Genomic DNA, 11,901 nt, shown 5'->3' on the forward strand with positions numbered 1-11,901 from the left:
CGGCTAGTCTATGGCTTACATTATAGGTACGCAACACCAACAGCAATAAGCGGTTATTTTTGGAATGTTGTACATTTGAATGCTATGGAACTTCTGAAATGTATGCATGTTAGTGCCTTATGACAGTGTCACGGTTCTAAACTAACTCTAACAGCTGGAGACCAATGGGTGGAGGAAAGGCAAAAAGTCTTGTCCTTGCTCAATTAAGAAGTTGACGCCTCTCACAATAATGGTTTACATGGCTTTTCTGCAGAATCCTTCTTCATTCATGCACTGAATAGGCTGAACATGACCATATCATCGAAGATGTGATCTCTCAACCCGAAGAAGCAACTCCTCGACTGCTAGTTCCTCACGAACGATTACGTTCCTCACTCGATCTCTACGAGTGATTCCCTTAACCGCCCGGAGGTACCTCATTTCGGCAGCTTGTACTCGCGATCTTATTCTTTCGGTGATTACCCAAAGTACCCAAATCTCATGACCATGGGTGAGAGTAGGAATGAACATAGCTTTGAAAACTGATAATTTAGCAGAACGACCAAGCACGACCTTCCTGAGCAGGCTTCTACCAAGCTCCCTCTTAACTGCAGAAGGCTGACCGATCCGCAAAGGCAGTTCTACGCCCATCTTACCATCACTCGTAAATAAATCCCCGAGATGTTTGAACTTCTCCACCTGTTTTTCTTACAGACTATCAGTCAGGTTTTCGCTCAGGACACAGCACTACAACTGCATTGGTTAAGGTCACTCACGATTAAGCCTCGTTTGTTGATCGCGGTAATTTTGGAGTGTTGATGCTCCTTGACTTTACAACACCTTTTGATAGTTTACCACATGATCTTTTGTGTTATAAGCTGTATAATATCTATGGTTTTTCCTCCACTACAGTATCATTAATAAGGTCGTACTTCTCTTGTCGATGCCAATATGTAAAATTTCAGGAGCAAGTGTCTCCTCCTCTTCCTTTGACCCCAGGTGCCCAGTAGGGTGTCTTAACGAGGAAAAACATTTTTGGCACTATTCTCACGGTGCTGTATTTGATGAGACAAGAAAGTTTTTCTTCGACAACCATATGATCAGACGTCGTTTAGAGGTGGCTGAACGACCCTCTCTGTAGAATATTTTTCTGATTTTACACTACAGAGAGGGTCGTTCAGCCACCTCGTCGAAGAAAAACTTTCTTGTCTCATCAAATACAGCACCGTGAGAATAGTGCCAAAATTTTTTTCCTCGTTGAAACACCCTAGTGCCTAGGTATAGGACAGGGATCCATTCTTGGGCCCCTGCTATTTTCTATGTTCATTAATGACTTACCGTCCACACTTAAAAACTGTGCATTTTACTTGTATGCAGAAGTTTTGCAACTTTACATTGAAGGCACGATGCATAACTCCACAAATACCTTTTGAAAATGAGTTATTCTCTGTCAATTCTGAGACGCCACAAAACCTTTACCCCGGAAGGCACACCCGATTAATACTTGTCAGGTCTCTTCTGGTTCCTCTCGTCACATTTGGAGCTGAACTGTTTTTCGATGCTGATAAGTAAACACTTAGAAGACTCGCCGTAGCTTTAAATAGCTGCGTACGTTATATCTTCTCCTTAGATCCGTTCGACCATGTGTATCCATTTATGGATAGTTGTTGGAGGGGACTTATGCCCTAGACACACTTACGACTTAAGCCGAGAGGCGACTTAGTGGAAAAAGATGGAAATGTAGGTTGACCATTATTTCTAGTATAATTACGCTAAGCCATCTCTCGGCTAATCCTCAGGTCTGTCAAGGCCCTTACTGACCCTTCTTCATTGCCGTGGTGTCGTTTTTGTGTCGCGTCTTTTGATTTCTGTTATTCCAGAGTAACTTTCATGCCTGCTTGTTCGGGGTTCGTCTGCCTGGGTTCGTGGATTGCTGGTGCAAAAATCTCGCTCGGATATTCTGTACAGAACCCTCTTCTACTGAGGAGTCATACTGTACAACGAGACACCCAGAAAAGCTAAAGTTTCGCCTGAGGCGATTAAAATGTATTTTCTGGGGACTTACCTTTCTCTCTTGTGTAGCCTTGCTGCATTTCTTTTTCTTTTCTTTCTTTTTCTTTTGCCTTTTTTCTCTTTTTCTTAAACTGGTTGTAAAGGAGGCAGCCCTAATTTCAGTTAATAAATTATTATTATTATTTTGTCATATTGTTATTGTATCCCGTGTTGGAAGAATCTGCTAAGTCCAAACCGCCCAAAAGCGTCTTAACTTAAACCTCTTTAAAAATTAACCGCTTAATGGGCAATTTTTCCAAAAGACTTCATTTATTAAATTCCTTTATAAATGAAAGTATTAATTCCCAAAAGTCAAAAGCTCGCCAACAAGCAATAGGCACATTTGCATTTTTGAATCATATTTTATTAAGAAAATGTCGTTGCAAAAAGTGTCATTATACACGTCATTTTAATCTTAACCACTACGTATTGATTTCTTACTTGCAAAATTGTCTTTTTTCGGTTGCAAAATACAATAAATTACTGTACAATTAAATTTAAGGCATTTATTGTGCGCAAATTCTTTTTTTTTATGGAGTTGCAACTATCCATTATTCACTTATTCTTCAATTTAAAAAAAAATCATTCTTAAGTATTTCAATGCGCAACACTTTACTATTCTTATTTGGAAGAAAAACTATTTCTTTTTCACTTCTTTTTCACAAATGCAATCGCGGGGATTGAAAAAAAAATAAAAAGGGGAATGCATTCAAAGTTCAAAATAAATGGATAATTAATAGAAAATAGACGTGCTTGATTGAGATGCTTTATATATATTAAAATTTATCTTAAATTGGATTATTCGTGGAAAAAAAATTTCGTTTTTGTTCTTTTTTTTTGTTCTTATAGAAAATATACATATATGTAATAAATGCAGGCAGCGAGAGAGAATACAAGACAAAAAAAAACAAACACTAATACAAAATATTCTAGGATCATGGCAAATTAAAAAAATAATAATAATAATTAAATTAATCTGTCGAATTACAAAAAAAATATATAAAAATAAAAAAATGTTTTGAGATTATTTAAGATCAATGGATGCATGTAAGATTCTTTTTGCAAAATCAGATTTTTTTTCCTACTCTGAGAATTTTTATATTATCTCTCTCTGTTTTTCTCTCGCTACGATCACTCAAAGAGAAGGGAAGAAATCATCTTACGAACATTCTCATTGGTTTCCCGGTCGACAGCTTCTTCCTCTTCGCGTGCAATTGACTTGGCCACTGTGTCAAAATCTTTCGCCGTTAGATTGAGGTATTTTCTGCCATCGGAGACACAGAGATACTTGGACGATCGGTATTTATCCACAATGGCTCTCTGACTCAACATGGTACTCTTATGATGAGCCTCATTGAGCAGACACACCAGATCCTGAATATTCTGAACAGTATACCCAGTTGTCTCACTTAGAGAACGATTCCACAACCTCTGACTATGATGCAGACGTGCCAGGGCCAAAGAAGCAGCTGCCAAGTGCGAAGGGAGGAAGGGCAAAAAGGTATCTGCATCGAGAAGAGCAAGTTCACAGAAGAACATAGAAAGATATTTCACTGTGTCAGGAATATCTTCAATTGCTGCATACAGGCAAACAAACATGTATGCCGTTGGTGTAGATAGATCAAAGGACAACACCTTGAGGATCAACTGTTCCATCCGCAATACCTGCTTATTGGTATACGTTTCATCGGTGATGTAGACAAAGTCTGACACATCCGGAGGATAAATCTCCTCATATTTGGCCGCAATGTACATTGCCGTTGTTCCGACCAATTGCAACTTTCCCCTCACCACTGACATGTAGCTGAGGAAGCGATCAACATAGGAGATGGCCAGATAGAGAGTCTCACAGTCCAACTTGTACTCCTCACAAACCTCCACCATCCAATCCACCAGCACAGTTCGCATGTGACTATTAATATCTGGCTGCTTCTGCAGATAATTGCTCTTGGGGCGCGATCGATGTTCCGCCTCAAATAAATACTTAAGAATATCATACCGATACTCATAGATCTGCAGGAAGCGCTCACGATCAGTTATCATACTGATACTTTCTGGCTTTGTCACAGCTGAAAACAAGCATTTTATTTCCATCTTATTTTTTAAGTCCACAATCCTTCGTTTTCAGATATACTGCTATTATATATCGCCGACCCCCCAAAAAAAAAGGTTTGTGAATCTAAAAAGATCGTATCTCATAAACTGCCTAAAAGCAATACTCTTTTTATGCAAACGCAAACATTCCGAGACACAATGGCCTCAATTATAAGGACAAGATCATCATCTAAAAAAATTCAAAATTTTAGCAGTACTAAATTAAATAATCAAAATCAAGATATCAGATCTACCAAATGTCTTTACGGTCCTATCACACTAGAATTTTTCACGTTTTAATTTTAAATTCAATTGAACCAATTGAGCATTAAGATTTCAAGAATTTACTTGAAAATTCTCACAGTCAGGACACATTTTCAAAGAAATTTGCTCAATTTTAAATAGTACCGCGAGATTTTTGATTGTGAATGACTCCGCAAAAAGTGTGATAGTACTTAAAACTTATAAATCACTTATATGTTATTCAGAAGGATCACCAAAACTAGAAAAAAAAACTTCGAATGGCTTTGGAAGAACTTAATAAATTACTCCCAATACTTAAGCGCTTCACTTCATGCAAGTTTATCATTAAAACACTGTAACTTATCTTATTTTTCGGCAACAAATAATATTAATTACGAGTAAATAAATTTAATAAGAATAATTTTCTTCAAAAGGCTAACTTCTTTAACTTTAATAAACTTGAAATTAATGAGCAATTTTAACATTTTAATTTACTGAAATCAAATTTATTTGAGCAACCACATTTATGCTATATCATCTGAAAATTTATTAAATTGTCTTTCTAAGTGCATTAGAATCTCAAAATCGCAAAAAAGTGAGTTAACCCTTTGTAATTTCCAAGGAGCTATATATAAACAGGTTTTTCTGGATCAAGTATTAATTTTTATTAATAAATAAGTGAAGAACTATCAATTCAATTGGTTTTTAATGCAAAATAATTATTAGGAAAATTGATCTGAAAATTAAATTGAATTTACAAATTGAAAAAATCCTAGTGTGGTAGCACGGTTAAATCTTGATATCCAAGACGCAATCCGTGATAATTCCAAACCCTTGCAATTCCATAAAAAAGATTTTGATGATTTGAAGACGTTCAATTTCTTGCTTTCCAAAAAAACCATTCGAAGAATCATTCAAGAAATAATTTGAACGTACTTGAAAAATATCCTAATAATTTGAAGAGTTTTATACGGAGTATCCTCATAATAACAAATATTTTCATATAAAAGAGAATAATGTAATTAAAAAATAACGAGGGAATTTAATGTTTGTACTATAAATCTTATCTAATCTTATCTATCTATGTAAAACATTTAAACTCCAGACCGAGACGTTCCTCTTTCTTATCAGTTCTAAACCAGTGATGAACCGAATAGTTAATTTTCATCCGAAAATCAATTTTAGTAACTTTTAAAACCTTAAAGTGGGACAGCTTTAAACTGTCTTCAGACTAAAGGTTTATCCCAGTTCCTGTAGGTCTCAAAATCCTAAATAGAGTTAATTATTATTTATTATTATCTTTAATAATAATTATTATTAATCTTTAATATTTAGATTATTTATCTTTAATAATCCAATCCTTAGTTAAATTCTCCTAAAAAATCGTGATTGATAAGAAATTAGAGCAGTTAAACCATTTGGCTATGTCTTAGGTCTGAAGCCCGTAGGGGAAAGTACTCTCCCTTCGAACGTTCATGCCTTCGAATATTGTGAATTTCTTTTGGTTTTTCTAAAAACTTACACATTTCTATCAAATATTAGTTAGCTTATTATCAATTACGAGTCTCCTCCAAAAATAGAGGGTCTAAGTCATTCGTTTTTATGCTTTTATAAGAAAAAATTGAAAATGGACTCAAAGCTTCATTTTAATATAGAATTTTACATGTGTTTTTTTCCTATTTAAAATGATTTTTGGAAAAACGTGACTAGTGTGAATGATAAAGGGTTAATTAAAGTTGATTATCGTCAACATAGTTTTTCTCGAGAAGGATACCATTTTTGTGGGTGGTGGATAACTTTCAAAATCACCCATACCTTGCCTTCGAATTTAAGAATTTCATGCCTTCGAATCCTTATCTAGTAACACTACCGCCATTTAATATGTCATATGATATTCCACAACCTCACATTTTTGTATGTTTTGCTTCACATTGCGCTCGAAAAATCCTCAAGGATTCTAGTAGTAAAGCAAATAAATTCACCGTCGCTGCTGACTAAATGCATCGTATTATGTACTTACTTAAAAGTAGGATTATTCTTGTATCGTGAGGAAAATAGCAAATTTTACAGCTTTATTTTCATTTCACCCCAATCGGAATGGTGACAGTGTAATGCGTTGTCTTTTTGAGAGTCTGGAAATGATGGTCCGATGAAGATGTTTAAAAGTCTTCAAATCGGTACGTGGCTAGAGTTATTTCATTGCTCACCATGGTGATCTTGCAGGATCACAGAAAGGCAAGACATTTGATTGATATTATTTAAGAAACAATTTCCAAAATTTTGTTTTTATTTGTTTCCGGAAACAAAATAACCTCAGTTTATTGACTTCAAAATGGCATGAAGTATCACACTTCTCTTTTTACAGTCGTATTTTAGGGTTGTCATATCGATAATATGGCTTTTCCAACAATTTATTCCTATTGGAAAAGCAGTATTTCAGAAAAATTGGAAAAGATTCTTTTTGTTAGTGTTTTTCTCTGTAGTAATAGTTTCAGTGAGTGTATTAGACCTCAGGCTAATCAATAATAGATTGTTTAGTGTTTCGATAGAAATATTTTCCGAGAAAATTCTAGATTCAAAGGCATGTACCGTCACATTCGAAGGCAAAAATTGTACCATGCCTTGGACCAAATCGACGTAGTATCTTTATTTACCTCATAAAAAGATACTAAGGGATTTCGAATGGTAAATTAGATAAGCATGGGATCTCAATTTACTGGAGATTTTTTTGGTGTAATAAAAATTGGGATTAATTTTCGATTTTCCCAGAAAAAATTCATCAAGTTTGAACTTCATATTTGTGGTCCAACCTAGAGTACTTTCCCCTATTAGGGTGATTTATGTATCGGCTTAACCCTTTAAGGGCGATTGGGTCACCCCGTCACCCGTTCAATAAAATTTCGTAATATTTTTCATTAAAGTGAAAATTATCTTTCAATTGTATCGTCAGAAGTATTAGTTAAATTTTTAAGCTATATTTGTCCCTATTCTCCATAGAGACAAAAAATACACCGAATCTGATTCTATTGGATTTTCCAAGGTTAGATGTAAAACGTTTCATTGATTTTGTTTGGGATCTCAGTGCCACAATAGGCAAGACCGTTGGGTCTTGGGCGGATGAGATCTCTGACTCGACTCTCGCAGTTGTAAGTTTGAGTACCGCTCGGTGAAAACAACTGAATGTTCAGGAAAAGACATTTTCACACGGAATAAAACGCAATAAAATGCACCGCCTTTAAAGTCTCAAAAAGGGCATTATATTAATGCAGCGTTTTAATGTGTTATTGCAATTATTTTCAACATTTCAACCACTCTCTTTGAAATTTCTGCAGTATGACTTGTTTTCAACCAACTATACAAGGAGAGTATAATCCCGAAGAAACCTTTTACAGAACATCTTCAGGTAATATTCCCATAACAAAAATACGGTAATTTCTCTTATCTTTACGTTTTCTAAAGGATTATCTGTAGAAAAACGATTAAAATGCCTTGAGGTTCTTAAATTATTTTCACTAAAAAAATGTTTTTTTATCTACCTGCAGAAACTACAAAGTTGAAACTATGTTCAATTTTCTCGCTATTACAATATTTGCAAATACTTCTGCAAATCCGCATTAAATATTTAATATTCAACTCGTCAAATCTGTCAAAAGTTTCGCTATAAAACTTAACTAATAATATCAAATTTGCAACAGGTTGTTTAAATATTCAATTCATTCAAAGAGTAACTTTATTAAGTGTATTTACTTTATTTAACTTTTAATAAAAATAATTTTTTTTTTTAAATTAAGAAATGAAGTACTAAAGCAGGCCTATTTAATTAGAAAAAAACACCGCCAATGCATGATATTTTTTTATATTAAAAAAAATTGTAATTCAATATTTACGACTGTTGCTAATTTAAAATTCGGGCAGACAAATTTCTTATAAGGTTTATGGATTATTAAAGAGCTTAAAAAATGGAGTGTTCAGATTAGGCCTTTTACCTTTAATGCATTAAAACCTTAAATATGGAACACAGTAAATTTAACTGCGATTGCCAAACCCAGAAGTAAACAAAATAATCTTTTACGAAAATCATTAATTAAAATTAATCCAGGACACCCAGTAATGAGATTAATTAATTTGATTAAATTGTGGTTTTACTAAATTGTCAATCTCTTTGCATAGAATAATAGGAACAATACGAAAGGATACTCTTTATAGTTAAAAAGTGGGGCAAAATAAGACAAAAAGATGTTCTATTTTCTTCATGAGAGTCTCTAAAAAATAAAACCTGAGATATTTTTAATCAGCATAGGGGAAGTGTGCCGAATTTCGGCCAGCTTCTAATTTCGGCCACTTTGAGTGTAATTTCGGCCATGGAATTAAATTACAGTAGACTCTCACTCAATCGACTCTTTTTCAATCGGGAGGCAAATTTTGTTGACAATTTTCACGTTTAATTATGAAGTTAATTCGCTCAAATTCGCTGTAGTTCTTCCTATTTTATCGTGATTCTTTATAATTGAGCGCTTTTTGTGGAATTTACAAAGGCTTTGACGCTCAATTCTATCGCTAAACCGGATGACATTATGTCCCATATTCCAGATTGAGAGAGAGTCTACTGTAATTAAAATTATGAATGTTATCTTCGAACAGTCAATGAATTCATTTTTCTTTTAAATATTTATTCATTTTAGGATGTATTAACACAAATACCGTTAAATTCTTGGTATAATTTGAATTTAAATTGCGTTGTCTCAGTGTGGAAAGAGTCTTACGAAAAATGTGACAGATCTATTGTGTTTCTAGCAGTCTTACGATTTGTGGTGAAGTGCAAAAGGTTTTCCTTCGTTGTTTTTCATGAAAATTGATTAGTTTTCATTAAAGATTGTTACTGGTCATGTTAATAATGAATCAATCTTTAAATTTCGGGTAAAATTTCCCAGCTGGATTCTGTATTTCGCGTTAAAAAATATAGATACTTTGTGAGCGTCTCTCCGGTGAGGTAGTGTTACCTATTCCGGCAACATCTTTTGCTTTCCTAAATTTCTTATTCATTATGTATTTTTTTCAATTTCTGAGTTTCTACAATATCCAGAGAAAAAAACCATCGCTTCTATGGAAAATATGACGTGGAAAAGGCCTTGGAAGAGTTCAGGAAATGTAAATTGCTACGGGAATCTGAGCGTAAATTTGAGATTCTACTCTTCAGGTCTTCAGGACAAATTACACGAAAGATGTCAGGGCTTTTGGGTCATATAAACGTATTAAACTAAATATTAAACTCGTTCCGTTTGACGTTTTGAAATTTACTATCCATTGCCAGAAAAAAGGTGGCCGGAATTTCACTCAAAGTATTTCGGCCACTTTGAGGTATTCCGGCCCAAAGCAATGCCCATATTTTTATTAATTTTTTAAAATTTTTGGAACTGATTTAAAGAAAACAAAGATGATAAACTAGTTTTCAAGGTTCCACACAACCTTCCCGAAAAGGAAATAAAAAAAAATATCAATATGAATCAAAATTATCGCATTTCAAACTTAGGACTTCGGTGCTTATATGCAACTATGCCGAAATTTGGCACACTTACCCTAAAAAGTAAAATATCCGTTTTGTGACTTTTTGCCCCTACTATTTAAAATAGAAAATGACTAGTCCTAAGCCCAGATAAGCTTATGGAAGCTAAGATTCTCTAGCAGGGATTTCGGAGTGCTCTTGCAACTCGAAATATGTGAAAATTCGATTTTAAGTTAAATTTTAGAGGTAAAGAATCACTTCAAACTAACTATATCCGTTTCGAGATTATCGAATTCTGAAATTTTAAATTTGTTACATTTTGCCCCAAGATCCCTTACTAATTTAATTTTACTTTTCTTGCTAAATTTAATTTTTATATACGCAAAATATTTTTCGATTTAAAAATAAACATCTGTCTTTTAATTATTTTCGTTTTAAAGTGTCTTAGAGATGTCCAATTCATGTTAACATTTAATCCAAAAATCCCGTGGCCTTCGAATTTTTCTTTCCGAGTTTTCAATCAAAAAAATTTATCAAACGAATCGGCCATTTATATTTCAAGGTTTCTAATTCTAAACAAATTTGAACAGGTTTTAATCCACACTGAGAAAAAAAGAGGGTGCGATTAACTTTTTTTCCTCATAACTTTAACACTTTTTAGGTGTAAAAATATATCAACATTTTTTAATGTTAATTTTACACCTTATTAAGGGTAAAATTAACATGAAAAAGGGTAACTTTAACCCCCAATACACCTAAAAAGGGTAATATTTACACCAATTTCGGATCAATACTGCAGGGTTAAATAAACATTTCCAGAATGTTATTTTAACTTTTTCCGATTTTTCTCAGTGCACTACGAACTCTTTTATTGTTGTTTGTGATTTTTCCTATTTTTTATTGAATCGAATCAGTTAGGAACGTAAAAAAAAACGTGACGAAACACAAAAAAGAAATACCGGAATAACTGGGACCGTTGAAATCACGACTTAAAAAAAAATCCTGCCCAATTTAAACAGATTTTTTACAGCATTTTTCTAAATAGAGAACACAAAATTGAATCTGGAATTGCAAGGGTTTCCCTGAAAAACCTCCCCCAGATTCATTCGGAAAGATCGCAAAGATCCTATATAAACAATATAAAACGCCAATTTACAAAAAAAAATTAATAAACATGTACTTACGTAGCGGAAGTTCCTGAAGAGGATTTCTGCAAATGGAAAAAGTCCTAGTTAGTAAATTTTTGCATTTCATAGCAGGAAAGTGAACAAAATTACCTGCAATTTGTGTTGGATGTGCCGGCATTTGCAGATTCATTGAGTTCTATGGACATTTCGCTCCTGATTGAAACATCCGCATCTTTCTTGCCGAAGGCACCAGCTTCCTCGTCATCATCGTCATCCTGGTAAATGGCAATCTGACTCTGCACAACTGGCACGACATTTTCGCACTTGGACCTGAGAATATTCTTGAGATTCTCCCTTCCCTTGAACACATTGTCCACCCGGACGGGCTGTTTGGAGGGAATGGAAATGTTTGACAGTTTGCTTTTGGCCTCCCGGGGAAACACAAAGCTTTAAATTCCCCATGAAAACTCACCTTTGTGTCCAAATTTTCCTTTTCATTGAAGGTACGTGGCATTTTGTCTTCCATCCGGGGCTCCTTTTTCAAATCAGCCTCCCGCAAAATGTTCATATTTTGTTCGTTCTGGGAAAGCGTCGCCATCTCTTCCTCCGTTTTGCGCCTTCCCCCGAAACCAACTCTTTTTACCTCTTGCTGTTCAATTTCTTGAACACTTTCACACTTATGGGATGCAGAATTTAACTGACTACATAGAGTGCAAACAAAATAAACAGTTTACTCAAAAATAAGACAGAAAAATGAGAAATAAAAGATGAAAACACAAACGCCACAATGAGGCGAAGTTACAGTAGTTCACTACACACTGATACACTGATGATGGCGCTGACGTCGATCCGGAAGAAGTCCGAAAAGTGCAAGAATTCCCCCGCAGAGCGCGTTCTAGCAGT

At 34.4% G+C, this 11,901-nt stretch overlaps 1 protein-coding gene across 1 annotated transcript; it reads right to left on the bottom strand.

Annotated features, from left to right (window-relative positions):
* Positions 1 to 2,373: 2,373 nt before the first annotated feature.
* LOC129805820 (cyclin-A2-like) lies at positions 2,374 to 11,829 on the bottom strand. The gene is made up of 4 exons (XM_055854009.1): positions 11,471 to 11,829; positions 11,149 to 11,384; positions 11,056 to 11,081; positions 2,374 to 4,100 (listed from the first exon to the last, which is right to left on the bottom strand). The coding sequence occupies exons 1-4, from the start codon at positions 11,594 to 11,596 to the stop codon at positions 3,163 to 3,165; spliced, it is 1,326 nt and encodes a 441-aa protein (XP_055709984.1). The 5' UTR covers positions 11,597 to 11,829; the 3' UTR covers positions 2,374 to 3,162.
* Between the last annotated feature and the right edge of the window lie 72 nt (positions 11,830 to 11,901).

The sequence above is a fragment of the Phlebotomus papatasi genome, chromosome 3 (assembly GCF_024763615.1).
Source record: "Phlebotomus papatasi isolate M1 chromosome 3, Ppap_2.1, whole genome shotgun sequence".
Classification (NCBI taxonomy): Eukaryota; Metazoa; Arthropoda; class Insecta; order Diptera; family Psychodidae; genus Phlebotomus; species Phlebotomus papatasi.